The sequence below is a fragment of the Syngnathus leptorhynchus genome, chromosome 8 (assembly GCF_054491065.1).
Source record: "Syngnathus leptorhynchus isolate UIUO chromosome 8, UIUO_Slep, whole genome shotgun sequence".
Classification (NCBI taxonomy): domain Eukaryota; kingdom Metazoa; phylum Chordata; class Actinopteri; order Syngnathiformes; family Syngnathidae; genus Syngnathus; species Syngnathus leptorhynchus.
This window is the reverse complement of record NC_141202.1, coordinates 7,982,309-8,006,482: the sequence shown is the minus strand read 5'-3', so window position 1 is coordinate 8,006,482 and position 24,174 is coordinate 7,982,309. Positions and strand designations below refer to the sequence as shown.

At 40.5% G+C, this 24,174-nt stretch overlaps 3 protein-coding genes across 6 annotated transcripts; 2 read left to right on the top strand and 1 right to left on the bottom strand.

Annotated features, from left to right (window-relative positions):
• On the bottom strand, positions 1-15,926 carry nipal2 (NIPA like domain containing 2). 4 transcript variants are annotated; one of them, XM_085918642.1, is made up of 13 exons: positions 15,781-15,907; positions 15,444-15,575; positions 14,432-14,734; positions 8,314-8,382; positions 7,732-7,900; positions 4,112-4,171; positions 3,631-3,752; positions 2,491-2,587; positions 2,112-2,247; positions 1,887-1,975; positions 1,516-1,579; positions 1,354-1,451; positions 1-1,211 (listed from the first exon to the last, which is right to left on the bottom strand). In XM_085918642.1, the coding sequence occupies exons 3-13, from the start codon at positions 14,474-14,476 to the stop codon at positions 1,105-1,107; spliced, it is 1,056 nt and encodes a 351-aa protein (XP_085774768.1). In that variant the 5' UTR covers positions 14,477-14,734; positions 15,444-15,575; positions 15,781-15,907; the 3' UTR covers positions 1-1,104. The 4 variants fall into 4 exon arrangements, with proteins under 4 accessions (XP_085774768.1, XP_085774767.1, XP_085774766.1 ...); XM_085918641.1 differs by lacking the exon at positions 15,444-15,575 and having other exon boundaries at positions 15,781-15,926; XM_085918640.1 differs by lacking the exon at positions 15,444-15,575 and having other exon boundaries at positions 14,432-14,496; positions 15,781-15,859.
• A 617-nt stretch (positions 15,927-16,543) lies between these two features.
• On the top strand, positions 16,544-19,403 carry LOC147052246 (uncharacterized). Its single transcript, XM_085918526.1, has 5 exons — positions 16,544-16,764; positions 16,859-16,977; positions 17,079-17,127; positions 17,212-17,306; positions 17,401-19,403. The coding sequence occupies exons 1-5, from the start codon at positions 16,693-16,695 to the stop codon at positions 18,062-18,064; spliced, it is 999 nt and encodes a 332-aa protein (XP_085774652.1). The 5' UTR covers positions 16,544-16,692; the 3' UTR covers positions 18,065-19,403.
• A 2,178-nt stretch (positions 19,404-21,581) lies between these two features.
• kcns2 (potassium voltage-gated channel modifier subfamily S member 2) lies at positions 21,582-23,021 on the top strand. The gene has a single exon (XM_085918525.1). It carries the CDS (start codon positions 21,582-21,584, stop codon positions 23,019-23,021), a length of 1,440 nt encoding a protein of 479 aa, XP_085774651.1.
• Positions 23,022-24,174: the final 1,153 nt, after the last annotated feature.

Genomic DNA, 24,174 nt, shown 5'->3' with positions numbered 1-24,174 from the left:
TTCTTTGTATGCTGATTTGGTGTCTGTAAACACAGAGCTGCTGTGACTTAAAAGGATCAGCTATGTAGCTTGGCAATATGTGTTTTTGCAAAATCAAAGAATATTTTACTGCCTATTGTGGTGTTTTCCTTCATTTACTTGGTTGTGATATAAGTGTTGCATGGGAACAGGATGCCTTAAATCTGTGCAGTGAAGATGATCAAAATATTCTGGAGGAATACAGATATCAGAAAGCTTGGTCCCAGTCGCATGTCAGGAGAATGACACAAAACCCGTCACGCTGTGGTCTCAAATACCTGTCGACAGGTGAATTCGTCCCACTGAGCATCAGAGAAATCATTGATTGTGTAAGACCACTGAATAACAAAATAGATGTACCATCATTTTCATCCAGGTCATGTTTTTATAATTCCGTTTCCGTAAAATTTTATTTATTAAATCACCCAGTATTCCAAATTACAGTACTTAAGTAACTATTATTGTGCTGTTGAGTTCTCTCTCTGCAACAGAAGGGAACCAACAACTTAGCCTACGTGTATCACATTCACCAGTGGGAACAAAAACTTACCACTCACACAATAGGACACAACATAGGCGATTGTGAGAGAAGGCAGACTCCTACTTAAACATCAAATCTTGTATACACATCCCATAATGTGTGGGTGGTAAGAGGAAAGTAAGGGTTTGGTTGCTTAGCAACCCTTAACTTTAGATTCAGGTCTTCATGTGGCTTGAGGTTTATTTGAGGTGTTGTGCTTGATATGTTTTTCCATATGGCACAAAGTTTCATTAGCATGTTTAGTCAAGTCAAATCACAGACACTGACACATGCACCATCACTTACATTTTGTTTCAAATTATGTGCATCACACCTTGATGGTTCATATCCAGCCAAAGTGTTTCTCTGGACAAGTTGACATCAGGTCACACAAAGTTCCGCTTTTGGGAGTTGTTAATTAATAGTGGCATAACACTCGGGATCAGTGTGCAATTTCTTTTTTTATCTGCACATAAAATGTCTTCAAATGTGCTGCCCATCCACATTTGAGCCAGTAGGAGGCACGTATCCACACACTTCCTCAGTCGGAACAGATGGGACGGGTCTTAAGAATCTTCTATTTGGTCACCTCTGTTACACATGAACTTGGCTGCCAACGATCCGTATGTCTGAGTTTTGGACTCAGGCTGCACTCTGTTTGTACGTCTCTGTCCTGCAAACACAAACAAGAGAGCTCTAGACTGCAGATGGAAATGGCTTGTGGGTCACTTTCTGCCAATGCACGATCCCCTCGTTGCCTTGTACAAGTCACGATGTATATCACCTTTTGCTGACTTAAATGTGAGATAGCTTACCAGGTACCATATCCATTTCTATAAAGTTGCAATCTTGTTTCTTTGCTTTTGGTCTATTTCTGGCTATCAGAAAAACTCCCAGGAAGGATAGCAGACATCTACAAAAAAAATGTAGAAACAGTTACTCCTCATAAAAAGTGTGTGATGCTTTATATTACTCACCCAAAAAGGAACATGAAGATATTCAGTAATGCCAAATCCTCAAATTCCTGGTAAAAGATTATCCCTGTAATACAAAATATATATGACATCAAAGTGAAGGTTAAGTGTTGTCGTGACTCGTCAGTTCTTACTAGTAATTTTTCATGCATCCTATTCGGATAACATTTGACAAAGAATTCAGATACAGTGCAATTAATAAGGATCCTTAAATATTTTGACTACTGCATTTATTGGTGCACACCACAAAGCCTCCAGCACTTCGTTTTAGTGTATAAACTGGAATTACTCTTTCCCCACATATTGAGATGACCTATTAATTTAGTGCCTTTCTCATAAACTATGTTGATGCAATGCTCTGGTGCTGAACTTACCTGCAATAATGGCACTTGCAGTAAAAAACACAAAGTTGATTGGAACCACCTCCGTGGCATCAAACATTTTCATTGCCTGATTGAGAAACCTGTGGATGAGCCCAAGAAATATACTGAACATTTGTAGGGAATACTTTCAAAAGAAATAAACAAATAGGTGAATTGACAAAATGATTTTGTAGGATTGCTCAGAAGAAAAGATTTGAGGATGGACGAGGATCTGACTTGATCTGGAAGACGCAGGAGGCCACCATGATAACGAACATAACGTAGAAGATGGGATAGATGAGCTGCAGGTGACCTTTTATCGTCTCTGTGATCATTCCCGACACAGCTTTCACTGAGATGACTGTAAGCGAGGCTGCAGAAATACAAAACACACTGATAAGTTGCATAGCTAACATGAACCTCATGTTTGTGTCCGAAAACAAAGTATTTCTTCTGTATCAATTAATCCATTATTTAACCGAGACACTGTCTCTGCATAAATACGGCGTGACCACAGATCCATTGTGGTAACCAGGCAACAAAACAACATACTACCCAAATTGGTTTAATTCATGACTTGTATGCTCTCAATCAGGCAGCGGGCACTTGTCCATACCAAGCAGTGCTACCAGCAGCATCACAATCACAATCTTCTTCATATTCTTTCTGTAGTATAGGTAGAGCAGGATACAAAAGGCGATGACCTCAATCATCTAGAGAGAAAGGAGAGTGTCATTTATGCAAAGCCCATTTTCTCAAACTTCACACAGAAAATGAAAGTTCCAATTGCCCTCCATCTTTCCTTGACCATCTCATCTCTGTGACAAAAGTGCTCTTTTCAGACAAAGAGCGCCATTCTTTAATTGAAACAAATCATCGTGGCAGGCGGGGAAAAAAAAGAGAAATGAATTGCTCTTTTTGAATGAGAAGAGCTGTGTCCTTGCGAAGCCTAAAGCTTTGAGCTGTTCAAGGATGCCACAAGGTGGTGAAAAATGGAGAATGAGAAAGGAATACAAAAGTAGGGTGCGGGGGGAAAAAGGGCAATCTGACCTTTGAATCAATCCAAACCATCCCTCTGCTCCTAGCTAATGCATGCGTCTAAATTGCAGGATATCTTGCAGTGCGGTTCGTCTAGTCTCCTATAATTATTACGCAAATTTTACCCTTGCATCAGTTAAGCAAAGTGGACCAGACTCAAGTGAAGGATGTGAATTTGAACAACACGTCGCTCGTTGAATATTGTTGAATATATCGGTATTGCTACACACACACGCTGACATATTTGGAGAGCTGCTTGCTTTTATCTTTCAAGACACATTCTTGGCTTGCTTTGAAGAGATTGTCCCGCAGGAATAAAGGAGAGAATTTGGAATATAAATGGAGATTTGGCTAAGCCGAATTTATCCGTGTATGTTGCGGCGTGAGTAGCTTTTGTCATAAGCGCATTGCTCCCTATGGTAACAGCAAAATGATGTTTACAACATCTATGCCTAAGGTTAAAATGGAGAGAAGACTATGAAGGTGACTGCTCTTGCATCCATCTATCCATTTTCTCTCGCGCTTGCCCTTGGGGTCACAGGTAATGGATGTGTAGATCAACAACTATCAGGCTTGTTTTGATCCTTTTCTGTATCCTTTAGAAAAGCAGACAGGTTCTTCAGTTCTTCTGAATGTAGGACTAAATGAATAACTTTGGCATGAAAACTTTGGATCCACAGTAATTGAATGGACTGCATGTTTGGAACGCGTTACATACAAGGTACAACAGGAAGTGCCAGTTGACGATATTGAACTGGACCATTTGGGCTGTAATGTGAGTAGACGTGTGGGGGGCAAATGTCACCAAGATGTAGGTTCCTGTTATTGCCAGCGTGACACCTAAAGACAGAGACAAGAGGCGGGCTGACAACTTGATAGCATTCATTGCCCTCCACCACCCCTTTTAGGTGGAGAGGATAGTTTCAATGTATCTCAAATGAAATTAAAAAAGACAAAAGAGTTCATTTGTCAACATGTCAACTGCAATCTTCATCCGAATACAACATTCCAAATTCAAATGTATATTGGCAGATTTACACGATGAGATTCTGAATAAATCTCTTGGCGGTTTCTCTCACTCTGACAAATAGCTTAAAAGCAAATTTGATCAAACGCAACTTTAGGAAATGATTTCTGCTCTCATCTGGCAAACTGACAGCAAGTTTATGTTCTGGCATTGTTCCTGAGTGTTTGCTTACCCACAACGTCAGAGACGCGAAAGTTCTCCTTGAGGAAAATCACAGAGATGAAAGCGCTTGCTAGAAGACAAATAAAAATATATTCCCATTAGTCACTGAAGCATCTGATTCTTTGTTAGCGTTATGAAGAATTATTAAGTCTAGACACAATCAAATTTGTGAATGAAATTTGCAATAGCGGTATATTTAACATGTAACTGAAGGAAATTATTGAACCAATCAGATTTTTTTATGTGCAGCAAAATGAGCAGAGACCATGTATTCTTAGCTAATTAAATGCAATAACTTTATTTTGATTTGTTTAATATACCATATTTTTAGTGAGAGCAATGCCTCTCCATCATGTTGACCTGTTGGATATCAATGTGGATTAAATTAAACCTATTGGTCAAGTCAGATCAAATTGAATTCAAATTCTATGTGAAACTTATTGCAAGTCTTATTGTGTTTCCTCATCATGCACAGTCTTATTTGATGAAGGCTTTATTAACCAATTTGGGCAGAAATCCAGATCCTACCAAACAGTGGAAATTATACTTAATAAGTTGACAGTTTAAGCTGCCTGTGAAATTTGTCGGAACGCTGAGATGGATGAAGCTTATTAGAACTCTATAAAAACACCAACATCATATTCCGTGTGGCATGTTAAATGAACTCATGCATCAATATCAGTGTCAGAAGATGAAATATTCCCAAATTTCTTTTTTTTTTTTTTTGACATGGCAAGCCTCACAAATCGTGCTTGTGTTGCTCGAGGAGATGCAACGAACCGCGACTGACGAGTAACCATTACAGAGTTGGGTTGTGACAGAGATGGATTGTGATGTAGGACCACAGACAAGCATCAATTGGGATGTAAAAAGATGGATGGCCACACAGGCACATAAACTGCAGTGGGCCATGAAAACAAAAATGAGAGGAAAACACACAGACACATATTGATATGATATGACGTAGATAACTGCAGAAATGCTGGTTGTCTCTTACATGTCATCACCCTCCGGAGTCAATCATTTTCACTGTGGCCAATAGAAAATAGTAACAAACACCAACCAAACGACAGACGGCCAGACTGTCACCTTTAAAGTTGAATCAATGACACGAGATAAACAGATCAATATGACACACACCCATATGTGCAATTAAATGTGCTGAAAAATGATCACTGTCACTTTTTCCTCACACATTGATTGCCAGGTGTTATTATAGCAGTTTATTTGAAATGTCAGCACAAGGGGTGATTTGTCTGGAAATGAACCCAAGCTGGTTTTAACTCACAATATGCTTCAGTTAAAGCGATAATATCAACACGACTAAAATGTTGCAACTGTCTTGGCGTGTGGCATAAGGCTTGCTTGTGCTTATTGCTGTAAAGGGGCATTAGTGACTAATTGGAGGATTCAAAAGACTCTCAAACCGTCAGTTGTCAGATTTTTTTTTAAGGGCAAACACTACATGCACATTAAGTAATGTCTGTGCTTCTGGGAGCAGCTGGCTTTTGCCAAGTCACCATAGCAACACCGTATAAATTGAGATTCACACAGCTTGATAAAAACAGAAATGTGACAACAGGAACCTCTGAGGTAAACTGTCCTGTGTGTGTGTGTGTGTGTGTGTGTGTGTGTGTGTGTGTGTGTGTGTGTGTGCACACTGAGCATGCATCAGATTAGTACATCCCCACTACACAACCTCTCGCTTGTGTTTCCGGGAAACTTCCCCGAGGGAGAACTCGTGTCACACACGGGAAAATAAATCGAGGTGCCATTTCGGCAAAGAAACATCCAAATAAAAGATATGCCACCATAGAGCTTGGCAATAATTCAATATCAATATCCAAATATCACAATTGACACCTGATCAATATCAATACATATTGCACTCACTGTGATAATGATTTAAAAAAAAAAAGTCAGGAGGCAAACCCCAAACTGGTCATTTACTTCCCGTAAAGTCTATAATTTAATCACATCGATGTTTTATTTCAAATCGGGTCAACTACAATTAAATTTGTGCGATTGTGATAAGATTGCCGCTGTGTAAGGTGACCTTCAGTAGAGCGTGCCAGCTTCATTCCTCCAAGTGATGAATTGACATCTATGTCAAGGAGAGGTGAAACGTGGCCGTGCACAACAATATTTGGAAGGATGCTGTCATACCTAATTGTGACAAGTGGTCTCAGAGGAAAAGGACAGCAGTAACTGCTATCTGTGAACCCCCTACCAAGTCTTTAGCACCATAGTGTGTTAGCTAGTGACGCATACGTATCTGGAGGGGAAAAAAAAAACCTTCACACCCCCTGGGTGTCAGCACACTGTTTGCTCTTTAGTATAGAGTGTGACTTGATGAGTAAAGTGCTCTTTTATTGTGTATTTTATTTGATTGTTTTGGCGGTATCAAAATGCTGAGGTGCTCTTTCAATATGCAATTAACCTGCAGACAATGGGCCTTAAAGTAAAATAGCTATTGTTCACACCTTTGATTTCATTGCTATACTGTAATTTAAATGATAATCAAAATGTGTGCATTAAAAGCATCATATTAAAGCAATTCGTTATAAGCTAAATTGAGTACAGCATTCAGCCCTCAACAAGATGTGTTTTACTCGAGTGCATTATTCAAGCTACTCAGCTATTTGCAACACATGGCCATAGGAAAACGGTTTGAAGCATTTGGGTAATTGATATCATTAATAATCATGAGCAGCTGTCACCTCCGTTGTGGTGACTGATGAGTTGCGGGACGTGAAAAAATAATATGAAACAGTTTAATGTTTAACCTGTGTTTGGAATGTGTGCTCAGAGCAGCTGTCAGCTGCAATGAGCAGACAGGCTTTGTTTTGATTGGATCGTGAGTCAGGCTTTGTTCATAACGGCTTCGTTCACACTGCAGACACTGTCAAATGAGCAAGTGTGGAAGTCGAGAACAACTGAGAACGGAAACAATATTGTAGAAGTGCAAAACAGTCCAGAACATCATCTGCACCTACACTTTGGTTGCAATCACAAGGGTCTTAGAACAATAAGGATTTATAGGATGGGTGTATCCGGCTATATCCGGCAAGGAGACATGCCCTATTATTCTTATCTTAATCATCTTTTGTTTTGTGAAATTTTCTCGTCACTTCTTTGCCTCATATTTGGAAAACAGTGGAAGAAAGAATCTTCTTATATTATGATAAATCTCCTAGAGAGTGAGAACTGGCACAAAAACAATACCTCCAGCTGTGTGTTTAAATAAGTTTAAGCATGTTTTAATCACTTGAAATGAGTTTAAAACATGTGTCACGGGTAAAACTGGAAAACAATATTTCTTAAATATGGTCTCTCTTTTTCATCTATCGTAGGTTGGTCTGATCTCATGCAATAAACGGGGGTTCACACTACGAGGTGTTTCTTCCTATTTCTGTAATAGTACAAGAGAAAGAACTGAAATAGATGACGATCAAACAGCATTATCATTAGTGCAGGGGAAGGTGCAGCCCCTACACAAATATGCATTTGGTGTTGCCAAATAAAAATGAAACGATCATCAAAACTGAACTGTTGTGTGAATGACAGCGACTGTGAAAACCAGCCTTCCTAGCCGCCTTTCTCAAAAAGGGTAAGAAGGTCACAATTTACCTACAACAGACACACAGCCCAGTGGGGCAATGAGGGATGCTGGGGCAAAGCCGTAGGCAGCAAAATTCCCCAGTTCACCAACACCCATGAGAAGCAGACCGCACCACCACAGCACGGAGGTGTAGTAAGGCTTGGAGCCTCTCTGGGACAGACAGATGTGGGCATATTTCTGGTAGGAAGAGAGGGAAGATGGGTTTGTGGTAGGCAGCTCCAGAACCATGCAGTAAACACACTTGCGCTTCACACTGTTGCCAATTAATCGTACTGCACGTTTTCAGTGATATGTTATGATAAGGGTCGTTGCGCTGCTCTTAACATAAACACAAAACTTTCAGCTGATTAGCATTTAATCAAAGAGGTGGCATGACACCAATTAGGCAAATCAATGATTTGAGAAGCTCTTCAAGCTGATTAAGGACACGTCCCTCCATAAACAAGCTCACGGGGTCCAAACAAAGGCAGTGAAGTCACATAAATTGACAGAACTCAGATTATGCTGTGGGAGATTTGCACCAACGTGTGAATACAAATTGGATTTTCCTCATTTCAAGTGCTGGCTAGTAGGATTCCAGAGTATCCTACCTGTATGTTGAGGGAAATGCTGATGAGAACGTTGCCACATATGGAGATGATGATTCCTATGAGATAGGCCTGTGGAGAAAAACAGTCCACAGCCGGGAAATTAGGTGATGCTCCACTAGTCACACAGCAACTCCCCACAATACTGCGAGTCTTCCCTCCAGCTGTCACTTTTGCAAAACTCATATAGTTGTGCGGGTTCGAGTATTTGCATGTGTTGACAGTTGAGACTGGAAATATCAAAGTAGTTCTTCCTATACATCCATTGGCATGCAACAAACAGACAGGAAGCATGGCTATGGAACATATACCAGTCGACACAGCATCAAGGGGGAAAAAAAAAAAAATTACGGTCAAAATCAAATTCTGTCCCTCATGTTACAATCTACACAAATGTGTCCTCTATTCACCCAATGTTGCATTTGCTCACTTATTCTCTCTTTTTTATTTCCTCTTCATCCTTTGTTTGACATTCACCTCGACTCAGAACTTCACTTTGGCGTTTGTTGACTTATGAAAGACGTAAAGCAAGGACGAGACCACGCCAGAAGTAAACAGCATTACGACTTTAGTGTGCGAATGGCTTTGTCTAAAAGTGATATGTTTGATGATCATAGTGTGTCAACAGGATTTGGGAGAAGGAGGCGGTAGAAAGTAGATGGGCTGCTGGATAATGAGATTTGGGGAATGATTTCAATTAAACAGTGTGTGTGTGTCTGTGGAGCATAATTTGAACAAAAGGACGGAATGTTAAGCGTTGATTAAATGTGACGTGAAATGTGTTTTTGGACTATTTTTGACTTAATTTATCGTTGTATGACTTCATTTTGCGTCATTCACAGCACTTTGTATGCAGCAGTTGTTGTTTTAGTGAAGTGCTCTATAAATACACTTTAGTTGACGTATTTTTTCCTAGGCCCCGACCGAGTAATCGTTCAGCCAATTACATCAACTGATTAAAGCTGTTTTCAAAATAATCAACATTGGCCCAAATTTGTCCAATTATTTTATTAGTCTCTCATAGCAGTAAACATACATGGGCATTTTTTTAAACTTATTTTTGCATGTTTTTGTCCCTAAATATCTGTTTAAAAAAGAAATACTGAAGGGCAAAGTACAGTCAAATGTGATGTCTTTAATTCATTTATTTGTTGGAAGTTGGAAGTCAAAGTCATGCAAAAGGGGAAAGAAAAGAAAACTACAATTGTGCACAGTTAACTTCAAGCTTTTACATATGAAGATAATATCAATTCAGATTAGACCAAAGTCAAACACCAAGTCTCATACTTTTGGTATTTAACGCAAGATTGTGAGGTGAACCTCACTCTGCCACTGTAAGCATATCTGTTCTTTGTAGTTTGTTTCTTTCTACTCAAGAATGAAGACACTGAAACACCTCAACTACACATGCAAGAAAACCTGAGACAAAGTATGAGCGAGTGCTCCTGTCAGAGAAAACAAACGAACTACTGATGTACTAGGCGTGCCTTCTGCTTGTGGCTTATTAACAGACCGCGTCTGATCCCATACAGGATACTTCATATCCCAGAGCTCCCAATCAGTTGTGCAGGTTAAAACTAAGCGTATACTCTCAGAAGGCAGCTGTCACATATTGCTGCACACATCAACTCCCTCAAATTAGATGCATTCGGTGATTTGACTATTTGTGGAATTTTCTTTGGATCTTATCCTTTGTTTTCGGAAAGGTGCACCTGCTTGTAGTAGTTGACTGTGACTTTCATGCAGGTAGCGAGGGTTCAGTTGCCACACACCAACTTTGGCATTTTGAGTCAAATGGTTGTGTGCGCCCTGTGATTGAGTGGCGACCATTCTGGGATGTCATCTGCCAATCACTGCCTGTCACCTGAGATGGACTTGAGCTCACGGTGACCCTTAAGTGCGAAAGAAAGTGGATGTCCAAAATTGAGTCATTCCTTTTTTTTCTTGTCCTCAACTCTAGTGCTGTTCCCCAGCACCTGCAAAAAAAGAGACTATAGATGGCTTCAGCTCATCCTTTACATCAGGGGTGTCAAACTCTTTTTTTTCGCGGGTCGCATTGTAGTCAGAACTTCTTTCGGAGGGCCGTTATGACAGTCAACCCAAATAAATTTATGAGCACCTCATATTATATACAGTAAAAGCGACAAAATAAACTGACAAATAACTCCTTTTCAAATCAGACGAGTAAAAATTGGTCAAATATAAAAAATAAATAAATATATGATTAAAAGTGAAGACAATTTGCAATTCTATTAATGACACGAATTTGAAGCACAATTTGTCGCGGGCCACATAAAACGATGTGGCGGGACGTATCTGCCCCCCCCGGGCCTTGAGTTTGACACCTGTGCTTTACATGAACAGATTGCTATTGTGAGTTGGACACAAAGAGCCATGTTGTGTCCTTCCAAGGAGGAGGATCAGTGCAGTCAGCTACACTGTTTGCTTGCAATGCCATTATGCTTCCCTGATGTTATCAGATCATTTGGCTTTGAATATGCCACAGGGTTTGCGATTTGATTAGGTAACTACATTGTGCTTTTAGCAAAAACAAACCAGCAGCATTCATTAACTCCCCCAAAACGTTGTGCGATTGTTGTAATGTGTGTATTTTTACGGCTAAAATTATGAACTGATTGAGTGGGCATTTTTATTTTGGGATATGTATTGCATATTGTCACCGTATACATACGACATATGACTGTTTCATATTGTATGTTAAGTAAAATAAAATATCGTAGTGCTGTCACATTCAATGTATCCTTTCAAAATATTTAGGTTTAATTCCCCTTTAAATAAATTTTCCTCGAAACTCAATGACAGCTAGTCCTGTTGTCAAGCCAACCTCACATTTAACTGGGTTGAATGAAAAGCGACTGGATTTATTATTTTGCGATACCACATAAAGGTCCAAATGCTTTTGGAGTGTACATTTGACCTGTTAATAATTTTCTTTCTATTTTTGGGTGGTTAGTCACATTTGATGTAACGGTTCAGTGGCCTGGCATCCATGCAGCTAGCATTCTTTAATTTCCCCTTTCACGGCAGTGTGAATGTGAGTATGAAAGGTTTTCTGTTTGTATATATGTTCCCTGGAAATGACTGGAATGGTTTTCCTTTTGCTCAAAGTCTTGCGACCCTGCCATAGATAATGGATGGATGGATATTTTTGTAGACGCCCTGCAGGAATATGTCATCCGTTGTCCAGTAAAGCATTGAACAGCTATAAACACTAAGCACCATTAACCTCGTTATCTGGAAACATTAATGCGACTCGGCTAATCAAACACACCGGATAAGCCCGGCTGGGGTGTGCTGCACTGATTTTCATGCACATGATTCTAAATGCAGAAGCCATCTGAAGGGTGAGACAGAATGATATTGTTATGATGTTCACTGGCATGGTGGGTAGCTTGGGACAAAGGAGGCTGGGACCATTATCCGGCTCTTCAGGATTCTTACAGTAGATCCATTCTCTAACGCCCACCCGTTAGTCATTACACACTATTTGTGCCTCTCTTGCCTCCTCTGTTACTCTTTCCTCTGCGCCACCCCAAAATGTCACCCACAAGACGAGACAGAGGAGCACACAATTAGATGAGCATGAGGAGAATGTGAACATAAGGGTGGGAGGACAGAGGACTGACAAAGCAATGACAAACATGCACCAACTCTTAAATGCATTAACATATACAGACTTTATAGATTAGGATAGTGAGTGGCAGAGTCCAGTCTAAACGGAACCACTTTCAACATAATGATCTAGTCATGATTACTTGAGAAAACAGTGACAGAAGTCAGCATTAATATATCTCTGAGCTGGCTGGCTCCCAATACTCATTACACAAAAAGCTTTAGAGACAACTGTGCATTCTGGGGGGGGATGAAGTTAATTTCATTTACTGGCAGAAGTGCTCCGAATAGCTTGCAGGGAGGTGACATTTTGAAAAATAAAAAAAGATCCTCAAACTTAACTTTCATGTCTACGGTATGGCCTAATTTGAAAGGAAGGTCATTGGATCAGTGCAATTATACCTTGAATTTATACCAATTGTAGGCATTGGATATTAAAACAACAACAAGTAGATGCACATCCGTTAAAAGCACTTGCTGTAAAGATATCAGATCAAGAACAATCTTTCCAGAACGTCTTTCATCCCATCTTTTGGAGGGAGAGAAGAAAACCAAGATAAAGAAAAACATCCCACATCCCAGCATGCAGGGCATCCTTTTGCAAAAACATATTCCCAAAAGCATATGGACAAATGTTCTATGGTCTGATGGAACCATGGCTGACGACTTTGACAATAATTTTCCAAAATAGGTTTGGTGTAAAACATTCACCAAAAGCGCACCATATCCATTTTGCAGCCTAGTTCTGGTAGTATCATGTTCACTGGCCCATCTGAACTGTCAGAATTAACAGTTCAGTGGGCCTTTTGATTTAGGAACAAAAGATTTAGGCTTAATTAAGTGTATCTTCCAGAGAAGGAATTTACTGGAAAAAGATTTAAATTAGTCTGAGCGCAGATTGGAATATAATAAAAAATCTATGGTTCTGTGGTTGTGCAGATTTCCTTGCAAAATAGGGGTACGTGTCATGCAAACGCTATACGTGACAACGTGACTATTTTTCTCGATAAGGCCTATAGTTTTATACATATCAAATTTTACCTGAAATGGGTTTTCCATAATTTCAGCCCGGTGAGCCATGACAATAGTCAAATTAAAAGCATCCCAAGGAAGACTTAAATTCGCCATCCTAATTTACTACAGTGCAGATATTTTTGCCTTGCACAACTTTCCTCTTCACATCTTTGATCGTCCCTTTTCAGCTCTTTCCATCCCGTGCGCCCTGCGCCAACGCCGCAGCAGAACATTACCAGAGACAACTTATTCAAACTTCACTTTTCGATGACACGGCTGAATACTTTGCGGCAGTAGGAATAATGGAAACTTCCATCAACTAATGCTAATTACCACACATTTTGAAATGGCAGCTAAGATTGTATTTAAACACATTTAGCCCTCACCATAAGCCATCCGAAAAGTTGCAGTAGTAGTCCGGCATTTCTAGGGAGAACCGTTGGCTTTGGAAACGATGGGCATAATTCGGAGTGTCAGTGAATGCCCCATAACCTAAGTGCGACTGTCGCTCGACTGTATAGGTTAGATCTCTATTAATTGATAGATGAAAAACTAGATTGATCATTCAGAGTTTACTATTGTGTGCATTGCAAAGTAACCTTAAACATCTATTTTTAATTCAGTTATTTGGAGACCTTGTGCATGTGTTTTGATCAATCAAAATGTTTAAAATTGGGAAAAATAAAATAAGAAATAAGAAATGGCTGTTCATATGCACAGTTAATAATTAAAATAATAGTTTATTATGACAGTTGCAGTTACAGATGTTGCCACCTACTGGGCATCTCCAAGGTGACAAAGTAACGTGAGGGACCGTTTATCATGTTTACAAAAGCAAACAGGAAAAAGGGGAGGAGACACATTGAAATTAGTTTCGTTTTGTGCTTCCAACCAAGCACAATCTAAAGAAAAAGAAAAAAAACAACAACTAGTGCCTCATCAAGTACCACCATAATGATCAACATTACAATACAGTAGCAGCCTAACTGGCCATGAAAAAAATATGCAATTTTATCCCTGCAAGCTATATCTAATTGTAATTCTGTTATAACATTATTGACAGTTTTAACAATAGCACTCACTCACTGTACTTCAATAGAGGAAAATGGAAAAACAAAAACAATATTATTTAATTCAATTATTCATTTGCAGTTTGCGCGGTAAAGGACTGGTTTGCACATCTGCCTGAAAGCCTGCATGGTAGGGTAAGTGAACACTAAATCGTCCATAGGACATGTGATTGTGGGTGTAAATAGTTGTTTGTTCTGGAGGACATGATGGATGAGTTCTTTTCAGTGATGCTTTAAAAATCCGCCTACTTCTTTTGGAGAAATCTCACAGGTACATTCATTAAGTAAATGAGGGGAAATTATAAATATGTTGGTTTAATTGTGATGCATTTTCAGTCCATCCTGTAATAAGACTACAAACAGCCACCTGACACTCTAGATGGGCTTCTAATGTTCTCACTTACAATCAACAGGTTTTTCAGTGTCTGAGTCCTCATCGGTCCTTCCATTTTGGGAAGCTCATCTGCAGCTGAAAGGGTGAAAGAGAAAGGCTCATCTCAACAAGCGCTACTCATGAAACCATGACATGCGTCCAGCTGCAGCTCTGTTCTCTGGTCAAAGAGATAAAATGAAAAAAATACGGCATGCCCTTTCATATGAGCTCACTCAGTGATGCGGCTTTATTTCTGTGAGTTTTTTTTGTTTTCTGGTGTTAGCCATGCCATTATGGACGCTTCATGCTCTCAACATTAACAGCTCCTGATGTCCTGCGAACAGAACACACATTAGGTGTTATGGGTGGATCTACAGATGCAGATTATATTTTGCTTCTGTAAAGTCTACTTGTAGTTGTAATCCTTTGTTACGTTCACTGCCCTTCGAAATCAGTGTGAATCTGCCGCATCTCATTATTGTCTTTCTATTAAAAAAAGATTATTCTTTGTGCTCTTCTGAGTTCTGAGTCTGCTGGCTCCCTTCACTTTAATAACCAACACCCATTTGATGGGATTGCTGTTGTGTGATAGCAAAGAGTGACCCTAAGAGCACAGGCTCCTTTCATTTCACTTGTCAAACTGACATATTCCCTTTTTTATTTACAGTTTCTAATACTCTCTCAAGATGCTGCAGGTTAATAAATTGGTGTTGGTGGACAATCAGAGTGAGCTTAGACTGGCAGATTTTATTATGCATTTGGGCAGTGACAATTTCCCTGTGGCTATGGAGACAGCTTGACATCACACCAAATAAAGGGTTCCGAATATTACTGTTCTGTGACCTTGCCGACTTAGAACAATGTTGGTGGGTAAACAGGAGGAAATGCTTCAAGTGGAACAACAGTGAGGCAGCGTTTAAATGGTAGCAATAACAGGCTGAATAATGTGGAGTTGACAAAAGCAAGCAAGGGAAGGAGTGAGGTTTTGTGGAGAAAAGCTCAGGAGCAGCAAATGTAGTCGACGTAAAAAGACTCCTACGCACTCTTTGTCGAGCCTACGCCTCTGATTTTGAAGGAAAGGAAAACTTCATTTTCTCTTCTCTTGGTCTCATCCTCAATCTGACATTTTTATCTCCTCCTAATCTTTCTCTGCCTTCTATTATACAAAACCGCTCCTGTGTGTTCAGGACATGGTGAAAAGCACACAGCACACGGATTATTATTTTCTTTTCACGATTGTGTTATGAGTTATAATTTATGCACCTTACAGGATTAAAAAAAAATAATAATAAAAAGTAAAATACTAAATGAAGAATACAATACAGCATTGCAGTAGGAAATGTAAAAGCTGAGGGAAGCAATTGGAATGATCAGACTTACTGTAAATCCTAATCATCTTTGTATAGATTTCATTTACATGGCCTACATCCTGGCATCGCCGCAAAGTAATTGCGATACACTTGTGGATGATTCATAATTACTGTAAAATAATTAAAAAATGATGAGCACTTTTAATGATGTACCTGTGCTCATCATACAACCCCCCCCCATCTGAAATCTAAGTGAGGGATACAGAGTGAGAGTTGTGATGTCATGGAGAAATGTGATGTGACTATTATAAAGCAGCTTTATGATTAAATGCCTTTGAGAACAATAACATCTACATTGCATGATGAAATAGTCAATTCATTTCTCTATTTTGAACCTGACTTTACTCTTTGAGCCACATCGCAGAAAAGTATCAATGGATTTTATAGATGGAAGTATAGGTGTCTATAGACCCATCATGGTATGTTGCTCACTTTGTGCTGGACTCTCATGTTTTTCTATTCATATGGCACCTTTCCAGATGGTGGCAACAGATTGGAAGTATGCCTCATTTAACTTTCCCCGTAAACCCTCTCAAAGAATCCTCCTGGAATTTCTAAAACTAGGGCAATTTCTAGGGACAAGGGATTAAGGTTTCTCCAGATCACCACCAGCCATCAATTATTGTGATAGGACCATCAAAGTGCCCCAGCTGTGTAATAGAGTTTAAATCCAAAGGGTGCAATGCCTCTTTGAGACCAAGATAATCGAAACCTTTTTTTTTTTTTTTTGCTGCAAAAGCACAAATAGTCATAACATGTCTTTCAACGACCCACAGTGTATGTATCCTTCTCATCAGCTGCAGAAAAACAACACTGCCACTGTCCACTGCCGTTTGACTTTAAACACTACACCAGTGTATTTTCACACCCGGGTTAAAATACAACAACAACAACATGACATCTTTTTAACCTTACTTTATAGATGTTTTTTGACTCTTCTGCATATAGAAATGCCCTAACGACTTGTTGGAACTTCCAAACGTATATGATGCAGGTAAGACACAAAATCAACATCTCAATTCTAATATTAAATGGTGACATGTTAAGTCACCAAAAATGAAGCTCTTCTGTTTGTTTCTCCCCATTAGATTGGACTGTTGACAGAACTTTTGAGACTTCAACAGAACAACCTAATCCCACCTGAGGTGACTACTGAAACAATGATTGAACTTCTGGTGGAAGAGACCAATAAATCTCTCAAAATAAAGTAAGTTAGATAGCACCTAAACTTTACCCATGTTGACCATGATTCATTGTAACAAAGAAACAAAGAAATCCAACCAAACAAACATGTTCTTGCATTTGCAGGCTTTGGGAGTTTGAAGTTGAAGAATGTTTTGAGGCTTATGCCAAATTGGTAAGATTATCCAATCCTGAAAAACATTGGTAGTTTATGCGGTTACCAGAATGTTTAGATCATTCTGCAATCTTCTCTTTTCAGACATTTGAGGTGAACACCAGCATGAGGATGCGAGACATTGAGTTTGAAGCGAGGAGGCTCCTGGACTCTCCTGAAATGGTCCCTCCTCAGTTAAAGTCAGTGTCTCTTGATGCACATTCATTATCTGTTCAAGCACATCATTTGTGCACAAAACATACTAATACACCATTTTATGATTATCACCCCCAGACATCCTGGGATTATCAACAAAGCTCAGCAGTTGGCTGGGAACTTGAAGCAGCAGGATGCTGCTTGTGCCAAGATCTGGACACTGTATGAGATAGTTATAGAGGTCCTTCCAAAGGTCCTGCAGGGCTTCTGGTTCTCTCCACCGAAACCCCATTTTAGCATGCCATCCCTGTATCTCAGCAAAATGGCTGTCGGGGTGACGCAGGCTGTCCTGGATTTTATCTCCTTACCATTTTCCATGAATATCTATATCCACTTTTCCAAGCTCATGAGAGACAATGTGGTCCTGTCTATCAAGGATAAAGTGAGTCAACTTTTCCCATTGGATGAGCAAGCAAATACCAATCCTGGCTTTCAACCAGAATTGCTTAAGACAATCACACATGTCGCAGTGAGAGAAATCTGCCTGCTTTCTCCTTTCTTCACTCCTTTCTTACCTACCCCATCTGTACCATTTCAGGACAACTCCCCAAGCACTGTTTTACCATTATTATATGATGAAGATCTGAGCGATGAGCTCATCGAAGAACCAAATTCTGCTCAATCAACTTTAGCTCTTCTTTTGTCAAGTGAAGAAAGTGATATTGAAGAGGAAAATACCACAAATGAGACGACAATCAATATAGTTTCTACCTGGTTGAGGAGAAAAATCTGCTGCTGCTGATTATTTATTTGTCTGTGCACATTGAAGAAAGAAGTTTTGTTCATTTGGCTTTAGTTCTTCTCCTGTGAAGTGAAGAAAAATGATGTTGGGCAGGATAGTCTCACAAAGAAGACAAGCAAATATAGGGTGCATTGGGAAAACCATTCTGACACCTGAGAATGGGTTTGTTCGAAGAGGCAAAGTGTGGGAATGTCGAGCGGGTGCACAGGCACTTCGTTTTTGGTTGAGCACGCATGCTCGGCATGATGCGAGTGCACCCATAGTTTGTACATGGTTGAGGGAAAAAAACCCTACTGATTAGACTCCTGTTAATTCAATGCATTCAAATTCATGACATTTATTCATTCATTATGCGCCTGGGTGAACCTTTTTTTCTTTTGGTTATTTCCTAGACTATAAAGCGCATGTAAAAGACATACCCGTTGCCAAAGTTGCATATTATGTTTTAGATTGTATTTTTATTGAAGATAAATTGTGACCTGCCAAGACAGTTCACTCAAACATTTGAGCAGATCAATACAAATTCAGTGTCAGAATGAATGGATCTAAAATTGGCACTTAATTTGGCATGTGATTGAATTTCTAGCCTGCAAACTGTACGTGTGCTAGGCAACAATACATTCCACTGTCCTTGGTGTGCTCTCAAATATTGCATTAAGGAAAACACAATTTAAATAATCTCATCCAGCTATCATTTAAAAATTCGGTTCTGAATGTTGTGACCTTTTAAAAGCATTCAAATCCAGCAGTAAAGACATGTTGCTGCCTACAAGGGAATTAGGTTGCATCGCCATGCACTGCAATTGGATATATAGTACGCAACATTTAATCAGCATCATATAGAATTTGAGGTAAACATTGCGAGGATGATAATACCCAAACACTCAATAAGAAACATTCCCACACAACCACAGATGAATCCCATGAGTGAAGGGGATTAATAGAGAAAATCTTCTATCCTCCAACATTGCGGTTAAGAGTGCTTTCAAGGCTGTTGTTAAGCTTGAAAATACCTCCAAACTGTCAGTGAGAGGATAATGTGATTCTCTAGAGCCTTACAATAGCATCAAATGCCATCCATTCAAGTTACATGTCACCGCCAAACATTCTTGGAAAGGACTGGAGCCAGTAAAACCCGAAGCCAGATTTGAAATTAAAGCCTCCTTGGTGAGAAGCAGCAGTGCTACAGACAAACTGCCAAATGCACACTAATTGGTAACGTTGTATAGAATGGTCCACAGATTTGAAATAAATACAAGTTGAAAGTAATCCTTTTATCAATTTAAAAATGTTTCATCCTTGGTGGGCAATTAAAAAAAAAAAAAACTAAGAGGTTGTATTGGAGGTTTTGCATTATGGAAATTAGTCACATCCCTGAAAATGTTTAGAAAATTTACCATTATAAAGGATTAGCAACACCTATTAGCATATTTGTTATTGTTTCATTTGTGTCCCGGCACAATTTAATGTTTCTCTTCAGACTTTAAGATGATGCCTAGTTTCAGTGGGAAGGGCAGGTTTGTCATCATTGCCTTCAATCATGGAAAATTATTATAATCCATCAGTGTCTAATCAATAATGTCTTTAAAGCACAAAATAGAATAGTTATACCACCCAATATTATGTATATTCAAGTGACTATAAACCTCTGAGCCATATTTCTTATTAACAGTGACAAACCACTGAGCGCAGTACAAAATGCTTGCTGTGACTTTTTTACACAGTGACCTTTCATACAGTATATCCTCTATACGTCTATGACTTTCACATAACACATTCTGGTGTTTGTGTCTCATAAAAGTGTAATGTAACTACTTCTGTGAGGGATTTCTTGTTATCACTGACATGGTAAAGTGTTTTGAATACATTATCCTGACTGCTCATCTGTAATTTAAGAAACCATCCATCCATTTTATCACCCCACTAATCTGGGGTCTGGTTAACGGGGCAGTGGTTGAAGCGGAAATACCTGACTGCAGATGCTGTAACCAATCAGCCTTTCGATCTCCTGCTTCATTCATCCCTCATCCCTCTCTCGTAAACAAGGTCGCAAGATAAGAACACCTCTGCTTCGGACAGGAGTTCTAACCCAGCAACCTTTTGGAGAACCACTACCTCAGATCTCCCAGCAGACCATGAGAGTCTCCAGCAGGAGTACTCTGCAGCAACAGTCATGACACATTGCTCTCTCAAAAGCAGAGGGAGGCTACCCTCCAGTCAACATGGGTGGAGCAACATATCGACTGGCGTGGTGGGTTAGCTGGAAGCCTATCCCATCTGATTTTGGAGTCGAGGCACGCTGCAGGCTAGACTTGTTTCCAGCCAGTCACAGGGCCAACAAAAATATAAATGCAAAACTTTTCATAAATACCTGAGCTCAAAGATCTAAGCATTTTTTTTATGCAGACAAAATGCATATCCTCTCAAATATTGCAAACAAATTTGTCTAAATCTGTGTAAACTGACAATCCAAATGCCTCACAGATGTGGCATATTAAGATGCTGATAAATTATGAATTGAGTTACTAGCTTGGTCACGGAATGAAAAAAAGCTCTGAGTCAATGTAGCACTGTAATTGTCTAGCAATCACAAATGCTCTTGGAGGGCATTTAAGGCCCTCAAGCTATAGCTTTTCCATCTTGTTCATTTGACCGTGGTCATTGCATGTGACAAATGTGTCTGCTCTCTTTGCTTGCTTTTTCTCTTTTATGATAATGGTCGGCTTTATTTAAAGATGCCTGCCCCACTGTCTATATGTTTACTACCTGGTCAGTGGTGATTCCTCTTAAAAGAGCCGATGTCCTCTCATCACCGTGTTGTTGAGAGTGGAGGGAGGTGGGCGGTGCAGTGGGAGAGCTACGTGTTGCTGCGCAGCAACAGATAGAAACGAGATGTTGGGGAGAGAAAGAGAGAGAGAGAGAGAGAGCGAGAGAAAGCCAGAGTGAGTGAGAGTGAGTGAGAAAGCAAGAGAGAGGGGGATGGAATAGAGCGAGCCAGAGAGAGGAATCCCCCTGTTCAAACAAAAGCAGTTGTCAGGGCGTGTGTCTGCCTGCATGCGCTCATAGCCCAGACCTATCCAAGGCTGTGATGCTGCAAGCACAGACGGACTATTTTCTTGCATATTTGAGAAAGGAGTGTCAGTTCTTTTTGTATGGCTGCATCTTCACATTAGGCATCACTCCCCTTTGGAGGAGTTCATCCCAATCAGCGTGACTGAGACGCGCCTGCAGTTTTCCAGGAAATACATGTCAATTTGGGCAATCTAGGGGGACAACTTGGGCATAAATTGACAGGATGCCATCAGTGGAATCGTCTGTCGGGATTTGGTGAACCGGTTGCGGTAAGTTCTTTGTTTCTATGTTTGCTTCTAATTCTTGTCAATACGTGTGAGGGGAGCACGTGGTTGGACCGTAAATAGATGGTGGTTAATTACAAAGCACAAGCCAGCAGTTCACTTCCATCAATGTTTCTATTGAGACTTTTTTCTTGGATTTTTCTTTGTGTGCGTGCTCAGATATGACGGGTCAGGCCCTGAGGGAACCTGGTGGCAGGGCTCCCACGGGGGACAATGCCGCTATCCGCATCAACGTGGGTGGCTTCAAGAAGCGTCTCCACACAGACACGCTCTCTCGGTTTCCGGAGACACGGCTGGCGCGTCTTCTCCAATGCCGGTCCAAGGAGTCCATATTGGAGCTGTGCGACGACTATGATGACGCAGAAAAAGAGTTTTACTTTGACAGGAACCCCACACTTTTCCCCTACGTGTTGAATTTCTACAACACGGGCCGGCTGCATGTCATGGCCGAGCTGTGCATCTTCTCTTTCAGCCAGGAGATCGAGTACTGGGGCATTAACGAGTTCTTTCTCGACTCCTGCTGCAGTGGCTCCTACCACTGTAGGAAAATGAATCAAGACCGGGAGGAGTGGGAGGACAGGAGTGACGAAGGAAGCACCACTTCCTCGTTCGACGAGCTGTTGGAGTTTTACAATGACGCCACTAAATTTGACAAGCAGCCGCTGGGGAGCATCCGCAGGCGCATTTGGTTGATATTGGACAACCCAGGCTACTCTGTGGCCAGCCGCGTGATCAGCATCTTCTCCATCCTGGTGGTGCTTGGCTCCATCGCCACTATGTGCATGAACAGCATGAGTGAGTTCAGCCTCTTAGACGCCGAGGGGCAGCCCAAGGAAGACCTGCGCTTTGAGATCGTGGAACACTTGGGCATCGCCTGGTTCACACTGGAACTGGTGGCCAGGTTCGCAGTGGCCCCGGACCTTGTGCATTTCTTCGAGCTACCGTTGAACGTGATCGACTTGGTGTCCATACTTCCCTTTTACTTGACGCTCGTCATCAACCTGGTGGTGGAGAGCAGCCCGGCGCTGGCCAACCTGGGCCGCGTTGCTCAAGTGCTAAGGCTCATGAGGATTTTCCGCATTCTGAAGCTGGCGCGCCACTCGACCGGGCTGCGCTCCCTGGGGGCCACCTTGAGAAACAGCTACAAGGAGGTTGGCCTGCTGCTTCTCTATCTCGCGGTCGGAGTGTCTTTCTTCTCTGTCATGGCGTACACGGTCGAGAAAGAAGACAGCGAGGACCTGTCCACCATCCCAGCGTGCTGGTGGTGGGCCACGGTGAGCATGACCACTGTGGGCTACGGAGACGTGGTACCCTTGTCCATTGCTGGCAAGCTGACAGCCTCGGCCTGCATTCTGGCGGGAATCTTAGTCGTAGTGCTTCCCATCACACTCATTTTTAATAAATTCTCCCTGTTTTACAAGAGACAAAAACAGCTGGAGATCGCAATGCGAAGCTGTGACTTTGACGAAGGTATCAAAGAGGTGCCCTCGGTCAATTTGAGGAACTATTATGCGCACAAAGTCAAGTCTCTTATGGCCAGCTTGTCAAACATGAGCCGGAGTTCACCCAGTGAGCACAGTCTGAATGAGTCAATACACTGAGGGTGGTCCTTTGGGCACTGGCCCACGTACCGAAGCATCTGGCGTTAAAGGCCTATCAACTTCCATCATGTGGGACACAGGGTTGTGGGAAATTAGAAACACTTTCCATGGCAAGTTGGATGCTTTTTTCCAATTGTTGAGTGATGAACTGGATATTTGGGGGGACTGATCATGAATTTCATGCAGTTACAACAAAGAACGGTTTGTTTTAGATGTTTTCTTTATTCGATGCTTTATAGAAAATTGCTTTGTTACTGCAGCTCATATGTTAAAAAACAAAAAACAAAAAAAACTAACATTATAAAATATGAAGGCAGCACATTGATCTAGGTCTGAGACGTCTGAGATTTTAAATTTGAATCTCAGATTCGGTCTTTCTGTGTGGAGTTTGCATGTTTTTCGTGTGTACTCTGGCCTCCGTATATGCAGGACAGAGTAATTTAATTGAAAATCTGAATTGTCCATCGGTGAGAATGAGTTTCAATAGTTATTTATGTGCCTTGTTGAGTGTCTACTGATCATCTAGCCCAAAGCCAGCTGTGATAAGCTCATGAACACCAGTAACCTTAGGAGAAAAAGTGGGATATAAATGAATGCATTTCAAACAATCATCTTGAATACTTTGTTTTAGATATTTTATATGTCTTTATTTTTTTACATATTATCAATTCTTTGTAGGAAATTTCTTTGTTGCAGCAGCCACACAGCAGTATGCATAAAAGTGGTGTCAAAATGCAAAGTAAAACATGCTTATATACAATTCTGTAAAATCTGTAACTGTCAAAAATCAGACCAGGGTGTACAAGTAGGCAATGATATACTCACAATCTGAAAACAAATCATGTCTAATTTATCTCTGAAAAAAACAAAACTGAAACGGATTATTATATTTTTAAATTGATTCGCACCCATTTAAGTCAAGTGGTTTTAATATGTTTCAACAACATCATTTGTGTGGATAAGTACAAAAAATACATTCATGCTGACAGATACCCTAATTTTCAGTTTATTAAAGTGATTTGTTCTCAATGCTCATATCATTCCATGGAAAGTATTCAACTTGGAGTTTTGCAACCTTTCCTACTTTTCTCTGTAGCTGCGTGCAATAATCTTCGTGTCAGTTCTCAGTGGAAATAACAGAAAATTTAGTGGC

What these genes read in the sequence shown, in the direction of transcription:
- LOC147052246 (XM_085918526.1), top strand. Translation starts at nt 16,693, where the DNA reads ATGTTTTTTGACTCTTCTGCATATAGAAATGCCCTAACGACTTGTTGG. An exon ending in TCCAAACGTATATGATGCAG is followed by an intron (nt 16,765 to 16,858) that starts GTAAGACACAAA and finishes TCTCCCCATTAG; the next exon opens with ATTGGACTGTTGACAGAACT. An exon ending in ATGGTCCCTCCTCAGTTAAA is followed by an intron (nt 17,307 to 17,400) that starts GTCAGTGTCTCT and finishes TATCACCCCCAG; the next exon opens with ACATCCTGGGATTATCAACA.
- nipal2 (XM_085918639.1), bottom strand. Translation starts at nt 13,071, where the DNA reads ATGGCGAATTTAAGTCTTCCTTGGGATGCTTTTAATTTGACTATTGTC. An exon ending in TCGCGTCTCTGACGTTGTGG is followed by an intron (nt 3,753 to 4,111) that starts GTAAGCAAACAC and finishes CTCTGTCTTTAG; the next exon opens with GTGTCACGCTGGCAATAACA. An exon ending in TGCAAGTGCCATTATTGCAG is followed by an intron (nt 1,580 to 1,886) that starts GTAAGTTCAGCA and finishes TTTGTATTACAG; the next exon opens with GGATAATCTTTTACCAGGAA.
- kcns2 (XM_085918525.1), top strand. Translation starts at nt 21,582, where the DNA reads ATGACGGGTCAGGCCCTGAGGGAACCTGGTGGCAGGGCTCCCACGGGG.